At 41.0% G+C, this 27,252-nt stretch overlaps 1 protein-coding gene across 4 annotated transcripts in view; it reads right to left on the reverse strand.

Annotated features, from left to right (window-relative positions):
• The window catches only part of khdrbs3 (KH domain containing, RNA binding, signal transduction associated 3), a 225,590-nt gene that overhangs the window by 101,366 nt on the left and 96,972 nt on the right, over positions 1–27,252 (reverse strand). For all 4 annotated transcript variants that reach the window (XR_005131015.1, XR_001858475.2, XR_005131014.1 and 1 more), the window contains exon 2: positions 15,251–15,369. Coding sequence is in view for 1 of the 4 variants with exons in the window: in XM_017711960.2 (XP_017567449.1) it covers positions 15,251–15,369 (119 nt within the window). In the remaining 3 variants the exon portion in view is untranslated. The remainder of the gene's footprint in view (positions 1–15,250; positions 15,370–27,252) is intronic.

Consider the following 27,252-nt stretch of genomic DNA (forward strand, 5'->3'; position numbering starts at 1 on the left):
TGCAAGGCTCTATATTAGGACCATTATTATTTACTCTATACATGTTACCGTTAGGCACAGTTATAAGTAACCATGGCGTAAACTTTCACTGTTACGCAGTGCAACTGTACATATCAGCCAAGCCTGATGACAAATACAGATTAAAGAAAATAGAGGACTGTGTAAAAGATGTGAAAGGCTTTGATGTTACGTAACTTCCTCCTATTAAACAGTAATAAATCAGAGGTTCTCCTTCTGGGTCCTAAATTGGAAAGAAGAAATTATCAGATTTAATTTCAAATCTTGCTCACTTTCCGGTCACACCTGGCCCAGCAGCAAAAAATCTTGGTATCATAATTGATTCAGATTTATGATTCGATCAACACATAGGCAGCAACACTAGGACAGCTTTTTTACATCTTCACAACATAAGAAATGCCAAGATAAGAAATGCCCTGTCCCTGCGTGACGCAGAAACATTAGTACATGCCTTTATTACTTCTAGGCTAGACTACTGTAACGCACTACTGTCAGGATGTACGAGCAGGAATTTAAACAAACTCCAACTAGTCCAAAACGCCGCAGCCAGGGTCCTCACTAAAACTAGAAAATCTGATCATATCAGTCCAGCACTATCATCACTTCATTGGCTGCCTGTTAAACTCTGTAATGATTATAAAATCCTTTAATTGACACATAAAGCCCTACATGGGCTCACACCTGAGTACTTGCAAGACCGTATCTCCTATTACGAGCCATCACGACTATTCAGATCACAGAGTGCTGATGAGAGTTCCTAGAATTCATAAGGCTGCAGCTGGTGGGGAAGAGCCTTTTCTTATATAAACTCTGATCTTCCAGAAAATGTTCAGGACTCTTTAAGACTAGACTGAATACTCACTTGTTCAGTTTAGCTTTTGGTAGACAAAGGCGGCAGATCCAGGGGTCCATGGACACAGGGAATTATAGTAAACTGAGACGCTGGTGCTGCCGTGTCTGTGTGTCCTTCTGGTTCTCTCCTTTTAGTTAAGCTGTCATAGTCAGATCTGCCGGAGTCGTTAGCCACACTCTGGAAATGTTCACATTCCCTGTTTTACGTACAAACAGACAGAATAAAACTAATTCCATCCCTGCATGTCTGGCTGGACACTGAAGATGACTGACTGTCGAGCTGTCCTGCTACCCACTTCAGACCAGCTGCCCACGCCCCAGCTACCTCGGACTAGCTGTCCACGCCCCAACTACCACCACATGCCTTGGACTAGCTGCCCGGAAAACTGCATTGAAGTTTCTCAAGGACTCCTAGCTATTACTACTAATACTACTGCTATTAATATTAGTAGTATAATCACTTGTAGGTAGTTTGACCGGAGGAGGGTGGATCCCCTTGTGAGCCTTGGTTCCTCCCAAGGTTTCTTCCTCAGCTCTGAGGGAGCTTTTCCTTGCCACTGTTGCCCCTGGCTTGCTCACCTGGGGTTTTTTAGATTTCATGTTAAAACTTTGTCTTTACTGGAAAGCTGCTTTGTGACAACATCAGTTGTAAAAAGCTCTACAAATAAATTTGATTTGACTTGATTTGATAAAAGGAGAAGGTGAAGGAGAGAGAGAAACAGAGAGAGAGAGATAAAGAGAGAGAGAGAGATAAAGAGAGTCAAAAAATTGAGATAGTGAGCGTAAAGGGAGAAGGTGAAAGAGAGAGAGACAGAGAGAGAGAGAGAGAAAGTCAAGATATTGAGACAGTGAGGGTAAAAGGAGAAGGTGAAAGACAGAGAGAGACAGAGTGAGAGAGATAAAGAGAGAGAGAGAGATAAAGAGAGAGTCTGAGATAGAAAGTGAAGAAATTGAGATAGTGAGGGTAAAATGAGAAGGTAAAAGAGAGAGATAGAGAGAGGGAGAGAGAGAGACAGAGAGAGAGAGAGAAAGTGAAGAAATTGAGATAGTGAGGGTAAAAGGAGAAGGTGGAGAGAGAGAGACAGAGAGAGGGAGAGAGAGACAGAGAAAGTCAATAAATTGATTTGTGAGAGTAAAAGGAGAAGGTGAAGGAGAGAAAGAGACAGAGAGAGAGAGAAAGAAAGAGAGAAAGTCAAGAAATTGAGATAGTGAGGGTAAAAGGAGAAGGTAAAAGAGAGAGACAGAGAGAGGGAGAGAGAGAGACAGAGAGAGAGAAAGTGAAGAAATTGAGATAGTGAGGGTAAAAGGAGAAGGTGGAGAGAGAGAGACAGAGAGAGAGAGAAAGAAAGAGAGAAAGTCAAGAAATTGAGATAGTGAAAGAGACAGAGAGAGAAAGTCAAGAAATCGAGATAGTAAAGGGAAAAGGAGAAGGTGAAGGAGAGAGAGAGACAGAGAGAGAGAGAGAGAGAGAGAGAGACAGAGAAAGTCAATAAATTGATTTGTGAGAGTAAAAGGAGAAGGTGAAGGAGAGAAAGAGACAGAGAGAGAGAGAAAGAAAGAGAGAAAGTCAAGAAATCGAGATAGTGAAAGAGAGAGAGAGAAAGTGAAGAAATTGAGATAGTGAGGGTAAAAGGAGAAGGTGAACGGGGGAGAGAAACAGAGAGAGAGAGATTAAAATAAGAAAAAGAGTCAAAAGAAAAGTGTGAGAGACAGAGAGACATAGAGAAAGATGTAGAGAGAGAATAAAAGGAAAAAGTGAGAGAGAGAGAGAGAGAGAGAGAGAGAGAGAGAGAGGGAGAGAAGATTAAAAGTCAGTGGACGCAGGTAGAATCAGACGTATGATTAATCAAAGCTCTCTGAGGGGGACGGAGAGAGGAGCACACCCAACAGAGAAATCTTTTCATCATCCCTCAAACAGCACTGTAGAGAGAGAGAGGAGAGAGGAGAGAGGAGAGAGAGAGAGAGAGAGAGAGAGAGAGAGTCGAGAAAGGAAAAATGTGTTTAATTCTCAACAGTACTCCCATTCGCTGCCCTCAGCAAAATTTCTCTCTCTCTCTCTCTCTCTCTCTCTCTCTCCCTCCATCACAGGTTACTATGCCAGATGCAGGCATTACACTTTGTAAAACTGCTATAGAATGAGGAAGCTGAAGGAGAGGAAAGACGGAGGAGCCTTAAATACACTGCAGTTTGAGGGATTTACAAAAAACAAACAAACAAACAAAAAAACTTTGTTGTCTTAAAGGAACAGTGGATTAGATGTACACGGCTCAAATGCAACAACACATCACATCACAAAGGTGACTGTTACATCTGTGCAAGTCAAAATGTAAACAAACTGTGGACCAATCAACTTTTCACTTCAAGACTTCAGCTGCAAATTTGTATTGTGCCTTTTTTTCAATGACAATTTTACATCCAAAGCACCTCATCAACCTTACATTCAACAGGCAGAAGACTGTCCTTAAGGGGGCACTACTGGCAATAAAGTAGCTTTGCTGCTCCTTAAGAGCAGTACTTTGTATCAGTGATGCCAGCTTGCTTTCCATTTCGCAAATGTTACAGAAATAAGTCCCAGCAATTCCATCCCAGCAATTATGCGCAAGTTCCTGAAGATGATGCAACACAACAGGAGTTCACACATGTACAACGGAGGGCTGTGAACTTTTATTATATCTCGATAAGTAATAATACCCACTGAACCCCTACAATCATTACCGCAGCAGTTCTGACAAATGTAGGACCAAACACTTTGATCTATGTTCCTGCAATCGCAACACTCATTCAAAAATCTATTCCCATCAGCATTACCCATATTTACATGCTGCCTGATAATCCATTAATAATTAGACTAATAGCTCAATCAAAATAGAATACATCCATGTAGTCTAGGCCGATTGAAGCCATTCGGAATATAATTTGTATCCAATTGAACGAGGTGGGTAATCCTCCAAATAATCCATTAAATAAAAGAATAATACTCGTATTAACATCTGTATCCGATTACATTCCCTAACGGAAAGTTTAAGTCCGTTCTGCATGTGCGTCGCGTCATAGTGAAAGTTTATACCGTTCAACATGAGCAGAAACTGGTCTGCAGTGGAGCCGAAGTTTATGCTTTGATCTTTAAAAGATGGCGGTGGGACAGACGTCCAGCTTATGTGTCTCAGAACACGACTTCTTCCTCTCTGCCTTCTTTAATAAGGACATGTGAAGGACGTTTTCCTGAGGCTGACATCATTTTAAAGCCATTAAAAACAGTCACTGCTCACTGCTGCTCATCTGACTCTGACTCGACTCACGTGATGCTCTCTGTTATGGTAACGTCTACAATAAGTGGTTCTCTATGCATCTGCGTAATTCTTGATCAGATTACTTGTAGTGAGCATGTAAACAGAGATTTTCCATCAGATTGTTGAGTAGAGTGAGCATAAAGACCTCAGTCTTAATCTATAATCAGAATATATTCAATCGAATTGGCAAAAATCTTTGCATGTGAACTCAGACCGTGTCTATAAATCAAGTTTTTCACCTCATTTTATTTCTGGCTTTTCTATCAAAAATATACATAAAAATACATAATAATTTCTATATGACCTTAATTAGCTACACATTTTACATTATTACATTATCGCAAAAGTTTATCGTGAATGGGATTTCTGATATTATGCTATTCCTAAGCTAACAGTGGTGCACATGAACATTTGGTAGCCGTTCTATACTCACTGACATTAACATATTTGATCTTGTATTGGTTGCACAGTGACTCTTTCAGTATAGGGTCCTGACTCAGAGCTGCTGCTGTTTTTTTCCAATCCTAACAACTACCTGGAACCTGGTTTTACTATGGCTTATATTCACAGTAAATGACATATCTAAAGCTTCCAGAAGACCTAGAACAACATTTTCTTCTCACGAAATGAGTCCCACCCAGTGTAAATCGAATCACGATTGGTTGATTCCACTGTCTGTTTCTAGTTACAGCGCCTGAGAAAAGTATTCAACTGAATTAAAAGTCATCACATTGGCCTCGATTACAAGCGACGCTAGTCTCATATTTTAGTTGAGTGACTAAAAGACTAAACCTGGGAATTAATTCAAGTAAAATTGTATGTAAGAGAATTCTGTGTGACAAAAATTCAACCCTGGTGCTGTGAAAGCCCCGTGTTCACACAGATGTAAGACATTACCTAATGAGGACACAAGTGACTTACAACTGGCTTCAACAGGGCGAAGTTGTGTTTGGTTTCTAAGGGGGGAAATCACTTTAATACCCTGCAGAAGACAAAGCAGGATCACTCAGATGAAAAAATACCCTCAGAACAGCTGCGGTGTGTCCCTGATGATTACTCACTGTGCCACTTTCACACACTTGAACCATGTAGAACCTCGTCCCTCCACAACCATCTAAAAATGCCTCAGCTCAGCTTTAAGCTACTGTTAGATACGAGCCTGTAAAGCACGTTTACTCTAAGACCGATTACTTTCTGCTAACCTGCAGCTGCGTTTTAATTAGGAAGCGTAAAACGTAAGGTTGTGATGGATTCTAAAACAGGAGAGATGCTATATAATCACAGGCTCTGCAAACATCTACAGCTGAAGTCTGTAAAAATGTGTTATGTCCCGTGTGCTTTTCTGTCCTTTGTGTTCATCTGTGTGCTCCCTAGGTGATGTTGCTGCATGACTGGTGCCACACCTTCCGCAGCATGCGATTGGCTGCTCCAGTTGGCGCCGGCTACAAAAGGCCCTTTCTACGCCCTGCTCTCTGTTAGTGGGCAAAGACTTAATTCAGTCATTCATTGTGATTTGCTGGCCTACATGCCCACACAGGCCAATAAAACACGTTTTAATTTGAGTTAATGATCTTTGGAGACGTAGGGAATGTTGGGGAGGCCTCATTTGTTTCACCTGTTTTGACCTTGTTTATGGCTGGAGCAGTGAGGGTAGTGTTTTTATCATTTTCTTTGATTTTTGCTTTTTAAATTTTTTTCTCATCTTTTGTTTGTTGTTTTAAACTGTGGGCTTTCCTGAAGTTATTTCACCTTTTTTTTTAATCCTATGTTTTACACCACCGCTGATGGCTGGCTAACAGTGCAGGGTGCTAAGCAAATGGTTATATTTGGAACTGATGTGGTTTTATTTAATGTTATTTATTATTTAGAAATGTCTCTTTATTCTGATCTGGTGGCTGAGCGGGCAGTCTCGCTTCCTCTTTGTTGCATCTTTCCCTTAGGAGATGTAACAAATGTGAAATGGAAAGAGAGAGAGAGAGAGAGAGAGAGAGGGGGGGGGGGGGGATAAAGAGCTATGAGGCTGTTTTTTTTTTGTTTTTTTTTTATCTCTGACCACAGCATTGATTATGAATTCATTTAATAGCAAAATAAATGGAAGTTATTCATAAATCATTTATCATAGCAGGACGCTCCAGGATGGGAAGAATGAGTCCTTAAACCGATCAGTCCTTTTATAGATTCGGTTGCAGCAAAATAAATGAACGAATCAATCGGTTAATAAATGAACATTGCTGACTAATTAAATAAATAAATTAATTAATAAATAGCCTATTGGGGTCCTCTACAGAGAACACATCCTCTACAGAGAACACACTACTGCACATTCTAGTACACACTTACTGTTTATCTACTGAATTTAAGATTTACTGTAAAATGCAGTGCTGGGGAGCATTTCAACTTTTATGATAATGATGATAACGATAATAAATGACGTGACACAACATGCTTTTCTGGTCATATTCTCACTTCTGAAAAACTGACCAGCTGCGTGTTTCATTGCAAAGAGAACATATTTAGTCCTGTTTAATTGTATTTAGTGCAGTGCACTGTGGGAAATGCTGAATAAAGTCATTGCACTTACAGTTTTTTTAAAACAGCATTTTTAAAATGTGGCAAGACGGATCTTTTTTGTCCATTTCAACTTAAAAGTAAGATGTGAGAACAAAAAAAAAATATTGTTACGTATGTATCATCAACAGCTTTGTGATTTCGATGTTACTGCCATGTCGTTCACCTCTAATAAAATGTGGCCTGTGCAAAAGTTATGGCACAGTTTTTATTTCATTGAACTCATTGAAAATAAATATAAACTGCACAGAAATGTGAAGAAAAATACCATATTTAAGCAAGTTCTCTGAGAGAATGTCTTAACCTATTTTCACTTTTTTATTAGACTTTGTGTATAAGATTTTAGATTTTGTGTATAAGTGTATACAGTGAATGTCTGTTCTAAAGCTAACCGAACTAGTTAGTCCTGAAAACATCAGGTGTGAGTCAGATTAGAATTTATGTGAGTCAGATTCATATATATATATATATATATATATATATATATATATATATATATATATTTATAATTAGGGCAACCCTAATTTTCAATGTAGCTGAGCATTTACAAAAACATCGATTGACATGACAAAGAAAACAATATCTATATTTAATCATTTGAAATGAAAAGAAAATTTAAAAATAACAGTGAAAAAAAAAAAAGGTAAAAATAGATAAAAATAAAACTTGAGATTTAATTCATATGAGCGGCTTAGAAAATGGATGGATGGATAATAATAATAATAAACTAATTAAAATAAGTTAAAAAGTAAGATCTGTGTGTCCATAAAGCCCTGAAAACATCATATGTGTGCCACATTATGGCAAAAATCTGATCTTTGTGTCCACAAAGCCCTGAAAACATCAGATCTGAGTCACAGGGCAGTTAGTTGAGAAACTTTATCCTTAATAAGATGCTGTACAGTGTGGAGAGAAGCAGGATGGCGTTTCTCTCTGTAGAGAAATTCTGGCCACTGAAGCATCGCCTTGCTTTTCTGAATGACATTCATCTCAGCCAGCACAAATTCAAACCGTCCACTCTGGCGTCACGCTAGCATTGTTACTTAGCGACTCTGATTTCCACGGCTAATGTAGATTTATTTCTGGTCGCCGTCGCTGACCCTGCAGCCGTCACTGCTTAAAGTCCTTATTGCTGAGCTGCCACGCTCTTGGGAGATGAATTGAGCGATCAGAACTGGAACCAAAGTGGCTGCTTTTGATCCCCTGAGGCCTCTAATCACACAGCACCCAAAGGTGGAGCTCCGTCACTTCCACCTGCTGTCACACACCACAAATTCAATTCATCTTCCGCGGCAGGCTGTCGGAGAACCGAAAGCAGGGTATTAGTGGGGAATCTTTTTTCAGAAAGAGGAAGCTGTCCGGATTAGCCGTCCTGCTCCGCTGAAGATAAACCGTTTTTGTCTGACCATAAGCGGCCATACGGCAGCGAAACGCCCTGACAGCCGCTTAAGACATCTTCATTTACGGCACATGTCATAGAGCCTGGCTTTTCTTCTCTAAGAGTGATGTGGAAAGGTACTGCTTTGATAGATTGAATTAGCGCTCCAGCAGTAATGGGCTTATTGTCGCTAGCTGCATTCTCAATAGTCCGTGATGGAGAAGGAGGACTGAAGCTTCCATTAGGGGAGCATAAGAAGCCAAACAGCTGTTTCAGATGCGAATCAGATGCTGGCGCACAAGCCTCTAGCACAAAACATGATACTCTCTCTGACACATATGTGCTTGAGGTTGGGTCACGCAAAAAGTGTAGACATTATGCGTGATATTACATATTCCACTTGTTTTACTGACATTTGAGCAACTTGAGTAGGCAGCTTTGCAGGGATCTGCCTTGTCAAACCAGCTGTAAATTTATGTAATGGTCTCAAAGGTAATTGAGAGACTTCTTTTAACAACAGTAGCCGAGACAGCAGTCAAACACGTGTTCGCCATCAGAATAACGTGCATCAAACTCTCAGGACCAGTGGTCCATCTGTGAGATGATCGAATATGTCATGATGAGGCCGCAATATGAGTGTACAGTTTGTGTTATTGTTTCACAAGCTCTCTATCTTAGCCGGAGTAAAACTTCACCTCTGTAGAAATATTTTGGGAATGGAAGAATTTCATTAATTAGCTCTTCATCACTTTCATTTCATGTTTTGTTTCGAACTTGTTGATGGCTCCACTGTTTCACTGTACCTTACATGACTGGATTGACTGTAAAGGCCTGTCTGGTCTCTTGGGGCCAGGCATGATCTCACAACAAGAATACAAGTCTGAGGACAATCAGTTTAACTCAGAGCTGGATCGCGGGAATTTGGAATCGTGTTGTGGAAAGGATCGGCAGCTTTGTTTGGGAATTTGTTTGCATTTGAGCTACGTACCTTCTAAAAGCTCCCGACTTTCTCGGGTCTGTTTAGTCTGAATGCAAATCCTAAAAAAAAGCTCATATTTTCTGTTTCTTCATAACAGTGACTACAAAGTGCTGCTTTTTTTTTTTTTTTTGAGCTCGGGCTGCAAGGAATTGGACTGGTTCAGAAATTTGGCTGTTTGTTCCCAACCTAATAAGCCTTCGTTCCCACCCACAAAGTTTCTTATGGTTGTCTCCAGATGTTCTCGTTGTGTGAGACTACCAAATATGAAGTGTGTTTATAAAGAATATGGTTGCCTTGTAGTTCTGCTCAGCTCCATGCAGGGCGGCGCCAAACAACAGCTCCAAAAGTGAACTGCCGAGACGCGTGCAAAAGCTTTTCACCCATTACGTGATGCTTCTTCTAAGTATGTATAATATGTATAGTATAGTATTAAATCTCACTCCAGTCGCCTGAAAGTCTCACTCCAGTCACCTGAAAATCTCACTCCAGTCACCTGAAAATCTCACTCCAGTCACATGAAAGTCTCACTCCAGTCGCCTGAAAGTCTCACTCCAGTCACCTCAAGATCTCACTCCAGGCACATGAAAATCTCACTCCAGGCACATGAAAATCTCACTCCAGTCACATGAAAATCTCACTCCAGTCTCCTGTTTGTATATCTATCTATCTTTAATCTCTCCTTAAAACTTTTTTTCTATCACACTTTTGCAACTTTCTTTTCTTTTATCCTTCTTTCTGTTTTTCCTTTAATCTTTTCTTCCTCTATAAATGCATTTTGAGCTCTTCTTTTTTTTGTTTTTTACATTTTTTTCATTCTTTTGTGTATTTCTTTCTCTCTCTCTCTATATATATATTTACATATATATATATATATATATATATATATATATATATATATAAAAATGTATAATATGTATACATATTATATATAATATATTATATATAATATGTATATATGTATTATATAATATAATACATATATACATGTTATATATTTATATATATATATTCAAATGTGCTTCTTCACTGATTCATTTCCTCATGTATTCATCCTCCTGTGGAGGACGAATGGGACTGTGGAGAGCATCCTGAGCAGCTGCATCATCGCTTGGTTTGGGAATTGCACTGCCTCGGCCCGCAAGACCCTACAGCGTATAGTGAGGACGGTTTTTAAACTAACAAGGACTGAGCTAAACCCCCCCCCCCACCCCCACCCCTCACACACACACACACACACACACACCTCTTTTGATGCTCTACTTGCACTATCTGGATCATTGCCGCTACACTGTGTTTCCACTGGTTTACTCAGGTTTTTCTACCTCAGTAACTGCTGTTTATGTCTGTCATCTGACTGTGTGACTCACAGATCACAGCATGTTAATATCTCTGCACCTTATTCCACGACCTCATGTCTAGAATGAGTGCTGTGTCAGTGCTGCACTGTCCTGTCTGTTCACTGTGTCTAACGTCTGTTTAATTCAATGTATTTATTATATTGTGTCTAGTCTCATTTTCTATGCACATTGACGTCTGTACACTGCACTTTGTGCTGTGTATTTTATTCCTTGTTGCACCGTGTTGTTCCTTGGAGGAATGTAATTTCACTCCACTGTGTACTTGTACATAGATGGAATGACAATAAAAGCCTCTTGACTTGACTCCTGTCTAGCCTGGTTTCTTCACTGGCTTCAGGAGATCTGAGTTAACCTCTAACTCCCTGCTGTGAGCTGGTTACTGATTAATGATGATGATGATGCATGTGAAGAAGAGCTGGTTGTTTTTCTATCACTGTGGGGACTGTGGGAAGCTCATAGTGGAGGATAACTGAACGGCAGCATCACTGAGGCACACGATCAAACGTCCTGCTCAGGCAGGTCAGTACACGCAGTATGTTTGAACTGTACCCGTAATCTGATTATGATTATTTAGACTTAAATCTAACAATTCAGTTAGATCATCATGTCATTCAAATGTGTCACGTGGTTATATATAAACAAAGTGTGTTACATCTGGGGTGGGCAAATGCATTAATGCATACACTGTGAACCATATTTTTGACCATACCACTCAGTAAAATGTACTGCAATGCAAAGTTGAATGAGTACAGCAGAGCACAAGACCATACAGTGCACAGCAGACACCTCTGGGCGGGGTGACGGTCCAGGTGGTCATGTGCGTGTGCGGCTGATAGCAGTGTGGAGGGATGTGAGAAGGTGTGTGATGTCTTGAGCTAAAAGCAGAGAACATCACCGACCGCCTTCATTCCACACCACCTTTCTGTCACACTCCCTCTGGGCACACCGGTCTCATCAGCACACACTCTCCACACTGTAAAGCAGAACACACACCAAGCACACACACTTTAGCACTACTTAATGTAGTGGGTGTGCTTGTCTGTGTTTGTATTAATCCCTTTATTGGGACTGAAGGTCTCCAGCTTGATGAAAGCATGAAGATTGAGGGTCTGTTGTAGCATTTTGTGCTGGTTTCAGGTGCAAATCAGATGTTTTCTGCCTGCGTGTTTCGATGAAATTGGCAAATGAGAATGATTTATGGGCCGTGTGCATAGAAAAACACAATAAAATGTGCTTCTCTTCCTTGTGTGTGTTCACTTGGAGGGAGGGCCATGCAGAAAAGATGGGAGAATGTGGAAATAGTACACCTTCCCCTCAATTTGTTTGAATGCCTCACGGCTGCTGGTTTTGTGTCAAGTTTTTCCCGCAATTATGTTTACCATCAGAATAGTACTGTATAACCTCTCAGGACCAGACATACACTATATTTCCAAAAAAATTCACTCACCCATCCAAATCATTGAATTCATGTGTTCCAATCACTTCCATGGCCACAGGTGTATATAAAAAAGGCACCCAGGCCTGCAGACTGCTTCTACAAACATTAATGAAAGAATGAACCACTCTCAGGAGCTCAGTGAATTCCAGCGTGATCGGACGCCACCTGAGCAACAAGTCTAGTTGTGAAATTTCCTCACTACTAAATATTCCACAATCAACTGTCAGTGGGATTATAACAAAGTGGAAGTGATTGGGAACGACAGCAACTCAGCCACAAAGTGGTAGGCCATGTAAAATGACAGAGCGGGGTCAGAGGATGCTGAGGCACATAGTGCACAGAGGTCACCAACTTTCTTAAGGATGAATTAGAGCGGAGATTGTGAGCCAGGCCTTATTGTCCAACATCAGTGTCTGATCTCACAAATGCACTTCTTGAAGAACGGTCAAAAATTCCCATAAACACACTCCTAACCCTTGTGAAAAAGCCTTCCCAGAAGAGTTGTAGCTGATATAGCTGCAAAGGGTGAGCTGATATCATATTAAACCCTATAGATTAAGAATGGGATGTCACTCAATTTCATATGCGTGTGAAAGCAGAAGAGTGAATACTTTTGTGCATGTTTGTGAGAAGATCCAAGGCAAAATGTGATGTAATATGTGCACACAGTCTGTGTTACACAAAATCTATCATCTTAGTCTGAGTGAAATGACACCCCTGAAGAAGGTTTTGATGAAAAAATTTGATTAAATCCACTCTCTAAGGAGCATTGCTGGTGACATCCCTTATAAATTAAAACAATGCATGGCCATGCCTTATTTATGCAGGGGAACAAGATCCCAATCCACGGCCACGACTTAGTAAGGCATGGGAATGAGATCATGCTAAGTATGAGATTTTACTAAATCGTTGCCACGCTTTAGAATCTCATTCCTATGCCTTACTAAGTCATGGCCATGCATTAGGATCTTGTTCTCATGCTTTACCAAGTTGTGTCCACGCATTAGGATCTCATTCCCACCCCTTACTAAGTTGTGGCCACGCGTTGGAATCTCGTTCCCAGGCCTTACTGAATTATGGCCATGACTGATGATGATGATGATGACTTAATTATCTTGTTACCATGCCTTATTAAGTCATGGCCACACGTTGGGATCTTGTTCCCACACCTTACTAAGTCATGCCCATGCATTAGAATCTTGTTCCCACGCCTCATAAAGTCTTAGCCATGCCTTACGAAGTCGTGGCCACACATGAGGATCTCAATGCCACACCTTGCTAAGTCATGGCCTTGCATTAGGATCTCGTTCCCACACCTCACTGAGTCATTACTGTATCTCCTCACTGTAGGAACCAAACCTTGTAGCTCAAAAATGGGGACTTTTCTGGAGAAGGAAAAATTTAATTCATAACTTTCCATTGTATATTAATGTAACAGGATTTTTTAGACCCTTTCATTTATAATGAAATATGTCAAGCAATGTAAAGTACAGCTGGTCTTCGGAAATGGTATTCAAAAAACAAATAAAAAGACTTTGAGATGTGAGGTTTAATCTGATAGCGTTGATATGGTAGCTTCCATCTGCCCAGGACAGCCTGCCCACTACTTAGGGAAGGAGCTCTGAATAAACTGACAAAAAAACAAATTTTACAAAACAAAAGAAAGACAAATAAGCAAACAAAGATGATATAAAAATCATTGTTTAAGTTGGCTAAGGCAGTGATCAATGTCCAATGCTTAAATCTCCATTAAAAGCAGGTTATCTCTCTCTCTCTCTCTCTCTCTCTCAAGCACCTTCTTTATTCGTCTAGCTCCAGAAACCTGGTGATAAACACAGAATCCTGTAAAAATACCTTCTGCTGTACAAAGAACAAACACAATTACTTTAAGTGAACAGAACCTGTCATTCGCACCTGCTCTTCTAGTCCTTATTTGTTCTTTTTTTTAACTAATTTGTGGGTTCTTTTTCTTTCCTCTGACAAGAGACACAGATTAGAGAGCAAAGCAAACAAACAATTCCATTACTCGCAGGTCTGGAGAAGAGAGGGGCGGCAAATGAGATGAGACGAGTACGTCTTGCACTGCAGGATGATGGGAATACTGCAAGAAAATATACGTATCCGCTCCGATACACACACATGGATATGTTAATGGCATATATAACATGCCCAGAGTCCCCTGAGAATGACCCTAATGGTGGAGAGCCATCATTCAGCATACAGATGTGCAGGTGTGAAATCAGTGACATTGGCAGAAGGTACGGTACGTAAGTTTGGAATCAGATAGGAATCGTCCATATGAACTCACTACAAGCACACTGTGAACTACAGTAAAAAATACCAGTAATACATTTGGACTGGCCTACTTGTGGAAGCACCTTCCTTTGTTTTTGCTATTTTCCACATGTTAAAAAAAAAGGCATAAAAGCTATAAACCAAAAATATGAAATTATGCGATGCTATCTCATCTCAAAGGTTCAGCACTTGATTTGTTTCTTATCTTAAAGACAACCTTTTTCAGTAAATGCTGTGGATCATTTTTTTTTTTTCTTCTATTACTCCTATGACCTGTGGAGTCCCTCAGGGATCAATTCTGGGCCCCTTTCTATTTTCCATATACGTTATCTCAGGGCTACGTTATTTATTATTTCAACTTATTACTATGCTGACCATACACAACTGTACCTACCTTTGAAGTCAAATGACAGTATGCTGTCAAGAGACCTAATATTTTCTCAATGATTGTCTGTTGGATTTAAGAGCATCGGTGGCTAATAACCCTTTACAATTTAACGATGGCACTTTTTTTCTTACTCTCCTAAACAAGTGGCCAGTGGTTGTCACTGTACATAAGACCATGTCTGTCCTTCGATGATGTATAAATGCTTTTGTTTAGACTTCTGTACTTGTTCAACCAAAGTGGGTCCATATTGCAACTATATTAGCATCTTTTCCTTAGTTTCCAATCCAGTTTAAAATTCAGAGTAAAGTAAGGTCTGAAATATTGCTATGAGTGTTTAAAGCTCGTCCTGGACTGGCCTGTATGTAGACTAGACATTGATTAGAGAACATGTTCCATCTTCTGACTGATTTATCTTAATGATCCCTTAATCAAGGCTTATGGTAAAGGGTAAGCAGGCCACTCAGTAACTGCTCCAAGGCTTTGGAATAGTCCTATTATCAAGATCAGATGTGTGTCTTTCTTACTTCCTTTTCAGCCAAAGTACAAAACATATTTTTAATCTCTGGCCTTTGGAGATGGATGAAGATATTAGATGTTTTATACAGTAATAAACTACACAAACGACCAAAGATATGACAATACAGAGAGCAGCATTTAAGTGTGCAAATGCATAAATCTGTACTCACTTTGGGGAACTGTTTGACAGGAATCAGCACTTTTTGACCCAGTTTCATGTTCTTGTTTATGACGACATCAATAAACTTCTCGTCCTCTTTCTCTTCGTCTTTCTGAACCTTTTCGATTTCTGCCAAAACAGGGAACGAGAGAGAGAGAGAGAGAGAGAGAGAGAGAGAGAGAGAGAGAGAGAGAGAGAGACAACAGAGTGAGTCAGTTAGTCAGTCAAACATTAGGCAGAAAGTCTCTGAACACAATTAAGGGACAATAGATGTTTATCTGTCCATATATTGGCGTTAGCGGAGCTGGAATAATAGCCCGGGCGTTTGCCAGTTGTCAGTCACGCTAACAGTATTTTAGCTGTTCACTGAACTGTGAAATGAGCTCTCTTGGTCACGCTGTAATTTAATTGGATGTGCTTCTAATCGTATCTGATAGGTATCTCTCAGGGTTATTCCTGGCTGCGCGATCAGTACGAGCCTCCAGACGACTTCAGGAGCGGGGGGCACAGAGACGGGTCAGACCACAGGCAGAGGGATCATCCTGAGGTTGAACGTAAAGTTAGACTCGCATCTGTGGCAAGTTGATGCCATTTACTTACGACAGCAAAGTATTCTAGTCATGTTGTGACGAATGCACCGGCAGCAAGGTTCTTCCTTTCTGTGCTATGAGGAGTCGTTCAGACCCAAAGGTTATTCATTATTCATTAACTGAAAGTTACACAGAACCCTCAAATACTAGCTAAATATAAAATTCATAATTTACTGTGTCCACTCTTCGCCTTTCTTAGAGCTTCCATTCTTTTCAGGTTCACTTTCAGTTTCTCAAAGAAATCTGGAGGGATATTTTTCCATACCTCCAAAGTTGGTTGCATCTTGTACTCATCTTTCTGACCAAAACAAGGCAAAAAAGGTGTTTCAACCAACTACAGATGAGGTGCAACCAAAAATCAAAAAGTCTTACCAAGAAAAAGGTCACTATACCAACAAAACCTCCAACTTTATTTATTTGAAATCATGATGTTTTGGCCCACATTCAAGGCCTTTTGCAGATGTACTGAAGTAAAGCCACCGTTCATCCTGGGCAAACATACATTATATGGCCAAAGGTATGTGGACACCAGACCATCACACACACTGGTGGCTATAAGTCTACAGTCTCCTCTATAAGGCTACAGTCGCATTTCCACAAGATTTTGGTGGGAATTTGTGCCCTTTCTGTCAAAAGAACACTTGTGAGGTCAGACGCTGACATCAGACAAAAATGTCTGGTTCACTATTGGTGTTCCAGGTTTTCAATGGGGTTGAGGTCAAAACTCTGAGCAGACCACTGCAGTTCTTCCACACCAAACTCATCAAATCATATCTTTAAGGAGCTCACTGGAAGCATATAATTGTCTAAAATGTCTTTGTGTGCTGTAGTATTAACTTCACTAGAACTAAGAGGCCTGAAAAACAGCCCCAGCCCATTATCCCTTCTCCACCAAACTCTAATGTTGGCACTAGGCATTCTGGTATGTTGTGTTATCCTGGCATCTGCCAAACCCAGATTCATCCATCAGACAGATAGTGAAGCATGATTCTTCACTCCAGAGAACACGTTTCCACTGATCCAGAGTCCAGAGTCTCCAGAGACAGTTTATAACTAGATGTGCTACGTACTTCAGCACTTGGCAGTCTTGCTTATTGTTGCTCTTATATACTTCCTTTTTGACAGTAATAGCACCTACAGTTGACCAGGGCAGATCTAGGAGGACAGAGGCTTTACGGACAAGCTTGCGACAAGGTGGCATCCTCTGACAGTGCTGTGTTTAAAGTCATCGAGCTCTTCCGTAATTACATGTACATTTATGGCATTTGGCAGATGCTTTACAAGTTAGAGCGACTTACAATCATTTTACACAGGGAGGCCAAGGTGGCGTTAGGAGTCTTGCCCAAGGACTCTTATTGGTATAGTGTAGGGTGTTCGCCCTGGTGGGGGACTGAACCCCTGTCTACAGTGTAGAATGCAGAGTTGTTACCCAATTCACCATACCAACCACTGGACATGTAATGACCCATTCTACTGCCAGTGTTTGTCTATGGAGACTGCACAGCTATGTGCTTGATTTTACACACCTGTTAGCAATGAGTGTGGCTGAAACACCACATTAAACACGCCATGTAGTGCAGCACTTCATAGAAACATCTCAAGACAATGTCCACAACTCCAGAGGTCCTGGGATTCAATCCAAGCTTCTTAAGCATCCCCAACAAGCCCCTGCTACTGGTCAAAACAGTCAGCTGTTTATTAATGCACCATTCACTTTAAGACTGCGAATGTATATATTCACCTTGAATAAATATCTAGTCATAATGTTCATTCAGTAGCAAAAAAGAAAGGTGCTGAGCACGTAGTGAGCAGCACAGCTGGACTCCAGTTCAGTACATGTTGGAGGAGAAGAGAGGAGACGTGAAGACAGAGTTTATCAGTCACAACACACCACTGCGGAAACCACGCCATTAACATCTAATGAGTTGCACAGCACTTCACAAACAATTTAAATATGAAAGAGATCATTAATAATCCTTACTCCAGACTAAAAATGAACTGTCATCCAGGGATGCTTATTCCAGTTTAATATTATGTATGGCTTTTGCATTATTCCTGGTGGGCCTGAGAGACATGATATAAAATTCAAACCTCGTTATCAAGCTCAACTATGGTTTAGTAGTCAGCAGAATGGATAACCAGCCAACTACCAAGCTAGTTCACTCTCAGAGAAAAGTCCACACAAGATGTGCTCTAAACATCTAAGGACTCATTACTCATTTAGCAGCATCAAAAAGTCAAACTGACCTGTTACTGTTACTGCTGTCAAATCGGTTCTATCATTTGGTCAAAGGGAGTGACAGTGTTCTAGCCAATGAAGCCTCTCCAGTTCTAGGGTGAAAATGTACTGAATGTAAGCATCATAGAGATGTTGCAACAATGTACCCTCACCAAGCACTTTATTAGGAACATCTGTACACCTCCTCCTTCACGCAGTTATTAAATGACCCTTATTAGTCCCACAACGGGGAAATTTTACCTCTGCATTTAACCCATCTGTGAAGTGAAACACCACATACACACTAGTGAACACACACACACTAGGGGGCAGTGAGCACACTTGCCCGGAGACGTGGCAAGCCCTATCCGCAGTGCCCGGGGAGCAGTTTGGGGTTAGGTGTCTTGCTCAAGGACAACTCAGTCATGTACTGTCGGTTCTGGATATTCAAACCGGCAACCTTCCAATCACAGGACTGGTTCCCTTACCTCCAGCCCATGACTGCCCCAGTTATCTAATCAGCCAATCATGTGGCAGCAGTGCAGTGCATAAATCATGCAGATATCCAGCAGCGTCAGGTACTGTTCACATCAACCATGAACTGTATTGAACTGAATTAAACTGAAGTGAATTAAATTGAATTAAACACATACTAGACTGAACTGAACTGAACTAAACTGAACATAAACTGAACATATCTGAACTGAACTTAACAGATTTAACCTGAACTCAGTTGAACTGAGTTGAACGGATTTCAATTTGAACTGAACTTAACTGAACTAAATCAAACTAAACAGAATCAAACTGAACTGGGTTGAACTGAACAGATCCTGAAATGAACTGGATTGATCTGAGCTTGAACTCGAAATGATGTGAACATTTCAAAACCGCAAACTGAACATGACAGGACAGAATTAAACTGAATTCAACTGAAGCAAACTGAACTGATCTGGATTGAGCTGAATGTAATAGAGCTGAACTAAACTGAGATAAACTCAACATGACCAAACTGAACAGAACTGAACTAGATTTAACTGAGCTCAACTAAACCGAACTGAATTAAACTGAACAGGATCAAACTGAACTGAATTCAATTCAGTCTAACTCAGTTGAATTGAATAACATTAAATTGAAGTGATTTGAATCGAAGTGAAGAGTTAAACTCAACTGATGTGAACTAAACATGACAGAACGGAATTAAACTGAATTCAACTGAAACAAATGAAACTGATCTGGATTGAACTGAAATAACTTGGATATAAATAAATAAATGGAACAGAATTTAACTGAATGTAAATGAGCTGAACTAACTTGAATTAAACCGAACAGGTTCAAACTGAGCAAAATTGAAATGAATTCAATTCAGTCGAACTCAACTGAATTGATTAGAACTAAATTCAACTGATTTGAATTGAAGTGATATGAAGTGACCTAAATGTCCTAGAAATAGATGTACCATAAAAATAACTGAATTGAGCTGAACTGATTTAAATGAAACTAAGCATGAACTGAATTAAACTGATTTGAAAGGAAACAAACTGAACTGATTTGAACTGAACTGAGTTGAACGGAATTCTACAAAACATAGCCCTTTATGTCTATAAATGTCAGGAAAAGCAGGAGTTTGCACGTGTTTGTTTGCTGGAACATGCTGATAATGAGTACAATAGCACCTTTACCCAGCGCCCTGCAGAGTTCCAGGCTTTGATCTGGGCCCAGACCTGAGAGATCACGGCTGGGCTGTGTGCATCTTTTTCAGCATTTCCCTTTCAAATGGCCACTAACAAGCAGAACAGATGTAGCAGTAAAGCCAGTGTGGCTCTTTAAAGCTTTGGCTGATCCCACCGGGCGCCACTAGCTTCCTCCTTTGCTCTCCAAACGCAAGATTAATATTTAGACAAAGTCACATGCCATTCCAGAAAGAAAGAAAAAAAAACGTTCAGCTCTCTCATCGTTTCATTCGCAGTCTCTCACCATCTATTTTCCTCTGTGTGTTTCCCTGTTCTACTTAAAGACGGCATGTCCTGGCTCCATGGTTCACTGCACGTCTCATTTCAGGTTATGGTTCCAGGCTCATGTAATGACTCCTGTGCCAGCAGAGCCGAAATCAAACATCAGGCCGATCTTTCCACTGTGCTTTCAGATTGGCACCAACATCTGCCCTACTCTCACTTAGCCTGATGCCCTGCGGGTCCTCTAGAGCCATCTAGCCTTAGGGATTCAGTCCTAGGAGTCGGCCTGGGCAGCTCCTCTGTAAGTTATTATTTCCAGGAACACAGATGGTGGGTTTAATAAGGGGTTTATAATGTTGGTGGTTTAAAAAGCCCACTAAAGACACTCAATGGTTTACTGACTATGCATTAAGCTTTCTTCATTATAACCTGTATTAATACGTAACTGGAGGGCTGTTGGGTGAAATGAACTTGCACTGTTACTTGTAATGCTATAAATAATATAAACATCTGTTATGCAAATTACTGCGCATAAATTATGTTCTACAGTCACCCTGTATTAGTGTAAAATAGGCAGCGTTTGATAAAGCAATAAGCCACTTGAGGCCATGTGTTACTACAATTTTATCACGGGAAGGGTGTTCTTAGGCATAACGTGAAGTGGTGTGCAAAAACTCCCTGCCCTGTGATAAAATCACTGCATCACAGCCTCAAGTGGCTTTTTGCTTTTGTAAGGTGGCAGCCAACATGAAATATGATGAAATACACAATTGTTCAGAAAATAATTTTGTTATTCTTCAGAACAATCAACATAATCAAGTATTCCGCCAAGAAATGCAGTTCCTTTAGAGTATGGTATCATTGACAAACAACCATGGACGCTGATGAGGAGCGCGCCTGGTCGCCCATCGCTGTATACCGTGGTCAATTCACAATTTTGTTTTAACGTTTTGTTGATACCATCGGACAGAAACCATGAGTCTTATTTAGCGTTAATCCAGCGGCTGCATACTGGGACTGAATCTCAAACCGCTCCCTGCTCCCTACACTATCTAGGAATTTAAATACTGGATCCTGCAGCCCAAAAGAGCAAAATACAGCTAAGAAATAGTGATTCACGATAAATGATGCAATGTTTGACTGTAAAGGCTGGAATTTCTAAACTTTCATTGTTATCACACTATTCAGGGAATATGGAGCCGGTACACTGGTATATGACACTTAATCTAAATGCTCACTGAGGAACTGCTGGTGGCATGTCAGCTGGCATGCAATGGCATGATTTTGAACAAATTCCTGTTCAGATTTATTTATAATAAGATACTCATTTGAAGCCATGCTGAGTCTGCCAGCTGTTTAGAAGGGATTACTTTTGTACCGTGCAATATCTGCAGCTAACAACAAGACTAAACTATAGGGAGATTCACTCGAAAGAGGCCCTGAATATTCTGTAATAACTCTCAATAGGACGAAGTAATCTGAACCAAGCAACGTGCAATGAGCTCCTCAGTATATGGAGCTTTGAACAAGTCGGGGTGCCCCAGAGCTGTGAGGTAGGCGCCAGGCAGCTGTCATGATGTTTAGCCTTCGTTGTGGTTCAGATTGCTTCACCCTTAAAGGAGTTACAGCAGAATATTCGGGGCCTCTTTCGAGTGAATCTCGCTGTGCAATTCTTTACTAACGATTCCAGATTCGACTCCCATGAATCAACTGGTGAACATCTCTGGCCTACAGCTGATTTACCATAAGCCGAGCTCTGGTCAGGGACTGATGTAAACTACTAGCAACTGTTACCAAAAAGCTGCAGAACATGAAAATATACGCCGCTGTGAGAAGCTGCCGCCAGTTCCACACTCACGCTGTCATCAAAGGTTTGGCTTGATGGGTTTGTTTCTTTCCTGAGTGCAGCTACATAGCCGTCCTGTAGTCATAACACATTAAAGCCAAATTTACAGCTACAAAATGCATGCGGGGCTGCTTCAGAGAGCAGCCGGGGATTCGGTACCATCTGTGTACATGAGAGAGAGAGAGAGAGAGAGAGAGAGAGATAGAGAGTGTCAGTGTCAGATATAATCACTTAAGAGAAAAAGGCTCTGTGATTTGGAATAGTGCATTTAAAATTCATAAGCTGGTCAGATTGAAGGGATTATGGCTCGGACAGAGCGGAGAGGGGAGGCGGGATGGGGAGCTGAAATGGTCCATTAACTCCTCTAATTTCACTTTCTGCTCAGAGAGAGAAAGAGGAACCCAGCAGAGCATCGGGGGGATGGCTCTAGAGCCCCATAAAACCCTCCAGAAAGAGCCCACAACACTAGGTCTGAAACACATCCCAACAGCATAACTAAGCATACAGTCGTGTGCAAAAGTTTGAACACCCCTACACTCTAAAAATAATGGTTCTTCAAAGGCTCTATAGTACAGCCAATGATTCTATATAGAATTATACATTCTAAGTAGAACCATGAACACAAATGGTTCTTCAGATTGATGTTGTATATGGTTCTGTATAGAACCGTTTTGAAAAGAGTTCTATATAGCACCAAAAAGGGTTCTGCCATTGTTATGATATCAAGCTTGTAACCCCATGTTGGTGCTTTAATGCAGCTGGGGCCAAAGGCAAAAGACACAGGTTTTTACGTATTATTCTTAAAGTGAAAAGTTCATTAAAAATTCATTATAAATGCTACTTAATGTAAATAAAAATACTATTTTCTTTTAGTTTAATTCATATATATTAAAGCAATAAGCCAAAAGAGGCTATGTGTTAATGAGATTTTATCACAGGGCAGGGTATTCTTAGGCACGATGCTAAGTGGAGCACTTTTAGTGACAAAATTATCACCGCAAGTCTTATTTAGTATTAATCCAGCAGCTGGATGCTGAGGCTGAATCTCAAAGCTCCTAACTCCCTACATAGTGCACTACGTAGGAGTTTAAATACTGGATCCTGCAGCCCAACAGAGCAAAATACAGCTAGGAAATAGTGATTTGAGACTCTGACACATCCACACTTGATATAATGCACTGTTTGGCTGTAGAGACTAATTTCTACACTTTTATAGCTAGAACACTATTTAGGGAGCACAGGGATTCAGCCTGGGTTTGACGCGACTTCTGACAGAAACACGGACATGTGAAGACATTCAAAAGACATTTTTAGACTTTTATACTGCTGTTTTACTGTTTTACAGTAAATCCTACTGTAAGTGCTTTAATTCAAGCCTGTGATATTAATGATGGAGCTGTTTAGGCTGTTGGCTCTTTTAGCCTGTTAGCTGACTGACCAGCCTGGTTCTAGTTAAGAACATAAGTCGTCAGTCCCTCAGTTTAGACAGAAAACCGGTTCTTACTTCATCAGTTCACTCGGTGCTCCATGTGAGCAGCATGAGAATCAAAGATTTTTCCATTGACAGCACGAGGGTTTTTTCAACTCATTGCTCAGTGTACACAGGTCAGTTGTTGTGAGGCGGTCAAAGGGGAATATATTGTGGATTTTTCAACTGCTTCAAACGCAGCTCTGCCAATCAGGTTTTAGGACCAGAACTATAAATAAAACAAATTCCCTAATAAAACTAATTCCCTCTCCCTGCCTTTTTTTCCAAGTATACAACTGCCCACAGGTCCGGCCGGACACTGAAGTACGACTGACTGTCAAGCCTTCCTGCTACCCACTTCAGACCAGCTGCCCACGCTGCAGCTACTGCCACCTACTTGGACTAGCTGCCCACCCTACACTGATGTTTTCATAGACTCCTAGCTATTCCTACTACTAATACTACTGTTGTTAATATTAGTAGTATAATCACTTGTAGGTAGTTTGACCAGAGGAGGGCCTGGCCCTCCCAAGGTTTCTTCCTCAGTTCTGAGGGAGTTTTTCCTTGCCAATGTTGCCCCTGGCTTGCCCACCGGGGGCTTTTACATTCTTGTTAAAACTTGTCTTTTCTGGAATTCTGTGAAGCTGCTTTGTGACAACATCCATTATAAAAAGTGCTACAAATAAATTTGATTTGATTTGAGAACTATCCGTTTTATAAATATACATTATATTTCCAAAAGTATTCAGTCACCCATCCAAATCATTAAATTCAGGTGTTCCAACCACTTCCATGGCCACAGGTGTATGAAACCAAGCCCCTAGGCCTGCAGTCGCTCTCAGGAGCTCAGTGATTTCCAGCGTGGTACCGTGAATGGACACCACCTGTGTAACAAGTCCAGTCATGAAATTTCCTCACTACTAAATATTCCTCAGTCATCTGTCAGTGGGATTCTAACAAAGTGGAAGTGATTGGGAATGACAGCAACTCAGCCACAACGTGGTCGACCACGTAAAATGACAGAGCGGGGTCAGCGGATGCTGAGGCGCATAGTGCGCAGAGGTCACCAACTTGCTGCAGAGTCAATCACTACAGACCTCCAAACTTCATGTGGCCTTCAGATCAGCTCACAAACTTCATAGAATGAGTTTGCATGTCCGAGCAGCTGCATCCAAGCCTTACATCACCAAGCGCAATGCAAAGCGTTGAATGCAGTGGTGTAAAGCTCCGCCACTGGACTCTAAAGCAGTGGAGACGTGTTCTCTGCAGTGACGAATCACGCTCCCCCATCTGGCAATCCGATCTGACTGCATTGTGCCAAGTGTTGGTGGAGGGGGGATCATGGTGTAGGGTTGTTTTTCAGGAGTTTGTCTCGGCCCCTTAGTTCCAGCGAAAGGAACTCTTAATGCTTCAGCACCAAGAGATTTTGGACAATTTTATGCTCCCAACTTTGTAGCAACAGTTTGAGGACGGCCCCTTCCTGTTCCAACATGACTGCACACTAGTGCACAAAGCAAGACCCATAAAGACATGGATGAATGAGTTTGGTGTGAAAGAACTTGACTGGTCTGCACAGAGTCCTGACCTCAACCCTATAGAACACCTTTGGGATGAATTAGAGAGGAGACTGTGAGCCAGGCCTTCTCGTCCAACATCAGTGTCTGATCTCACAAATGCGCTTCTGGAAGAACGGTCAAAAATTCCCATAAACACTCCTAACCCTTGTGGAAAGCCTTCCCAGAAGAGTTGAAGCTATTATAGCTGCAAAGGGTGGGCCGACATCATATGAAACCCTATGGATTAAGAATGGGACGTCCAGGTTCATATGCGTGTGAAGTCAGACGAGCGAATACTTTTGGCAATGCAGTGCATTTTAAATTAATATATGTCTGTATAACTTTTTTAATGTCACTCATGTCGCTATAACTAAAACTACTCAGTAAGCCAAAGGACCCTCTCCTCATTGGATTCTGGACATCTTCCCTCAAAACTGCTCTGGTTAGTCCACTGTTAACCAAGGCCTGAGGTGCTCCATCAGGCCCGTAGCACACACAGAGCACCTTCACCAAGTGTGAGGAAGATCCATCCAGGAGTTCATGAGTTCTGGCTTCGTTGTTTTTGAGGCAGCTCTGTGTCGCCATGTCAGGATTTATATCTGTGAAGAGGTTCACGTTGCGGCAGGCCGAGACTCAGTGAGACAGACGACTGAGTCATCAGGCTCAGTGAGGCTCAAATTAGCCAGAGGGCTCGTGAGTTTGAGATGTTTTAAAGCTCATCCGTATCTCTCTCTGGTGACGGAGCTCCGGCAGAGCTGGTGTGCTGAGTCAGAGAGACGTTCCCTTTAGCCTCGCCTCAGTTACCATTTACTCAGCTTTACCTCGTCTGAGTTACCTCGTCTCTCTAAACCTCACCTTAGAGGCCTATCGCTTTTCAGCAGCTTCTTCATGTTATTCATTCTTACATTCTTTTTCTCTTTCTTCCTTCTTTGATTTTGTTTCTTCTATCCAGCTCTCCTCCCTTCCTCCTTCACTTTTTCTTATGTTTCTCCTTTCCTGTCTTTCTTTTTTCCTTCTTCCTCCATTCTTCCTTTCTTTCCTTATATTCTGTCTTTGCCTTCCATCCTTTTTGTCTTCCATCCTAAATCTCTTTCCTTTTCTTCTTTCTTCCCTCCCTCTCTTTTCTTTTCCTTCATTCTTTCCTTTCTTTCTTCTTTGTCTTCTATCCTTCATTTCTATTTTACTTCAATCCCTCTCGTTTTTTCTTTCATTCCTACCTTCACTTTCTTCCTTTCTTTCTCTATTTTTCTTCCCTCCTATTTTCATCGTTCCTTTTTCTTCTTTCTTTCGTTCCCTCCATCCATTCTTCCTTCTTTCTTTCTTTCCTCGTTTCCTTCCATCTATCCTGCATTTCTTTATCCCCAAAAAAGATATGAATAGAAAAGAGAGAAAGGAAAAATATTTTCTTTCTTTCCTTTTTCTCCTTCTGTTCCTTCCTTGTGTTCTTTTCTCCTCTATCTTTTTCCCTTTTTTCCTCTCTTCTTCCTGCTTACCTTTGTTTTACTTCCTTTCTTTTTCTTTCCTTCTTTGCTTCCTTTCCTCCACTTTTTCTTCCTCTTTTTTCCATCTATCCAGTAATATTTTACCAAAGGTAAAAAGAAAGAAGCATAGGAATTCTCTCCCTTTTCTATCTTTTTCCTTTATATATTTCTTTGACTGTTTTGTTTTTATTTTCTTTTTCTTTCTTTCTTTCTTTATGATATTTGAATTTGTGCCTTTAAAGCTCTACATAACACAGGAAATGCTAATCCAGCTGCAGTTTGGTATTTTGTCCATATCGTGCTGCTTGAGTTGACGTACCTCCTTTGTGGTGAGAGACAGTAAGATAAACGACAAAGGACTGAAGGAAAGAAAAATGATGTCTGTGGTGCCCCCTGCAGTGGAGAGACCCTGACAGCCTTTCAGGGTTAAGCGTTAATGCAGAGTAAACAAAAGACGCGTCATACATCTAAACTAACAGGTCACACCTGACAGCTCTGTGACGAATGTTGGTCACTTTGAAGGACAAAATGCTCTTTTCTTTCCTTTTTTCCCTTCATCAAATTCTCCCCATCTGGCCGCTGGAGACGGCTCAGCTTTCAGGAGGAGTGGAGGTCAAAAAAGATAGAAAGAAGGGAAGAAATGTAGCTCCTGCAGAAGTTGCTACTGAAGGTATTCCCAGCGCTACAAATCCCAGATGGTGAAGTTCTCCAGCAGAGCTAGAGCCACTCTCTGCTTAGAATGTGCAGATAAAGAGAGAAGATGCTCGTACGCCGCAGACGCCACGTTTTCTCTAATGAAACCGACTCCGGCAGCTGCACAACTGGGAGTTTAACGAAGCGGAGAAGACAGCGGCGCTTTCCTTTCAGGCCAGATTTCCTAAGTTTATTTCTCACAGCCAGA

Source organism: Pygocentrus nattereri, chromosome 11 (assembly GCF_015220715.1).
Source record: "Pygocentrus nattereri isolate fPygNat1 chromosome 11, fPygNat1.pri, whole genome shotgun sequence".
NCBI lineage: Eukaryota > Metazoa > Chordata > Actinopteri > Characiformes > Serrasalmidae > Pygocentrus > Pygocentrus nattereri.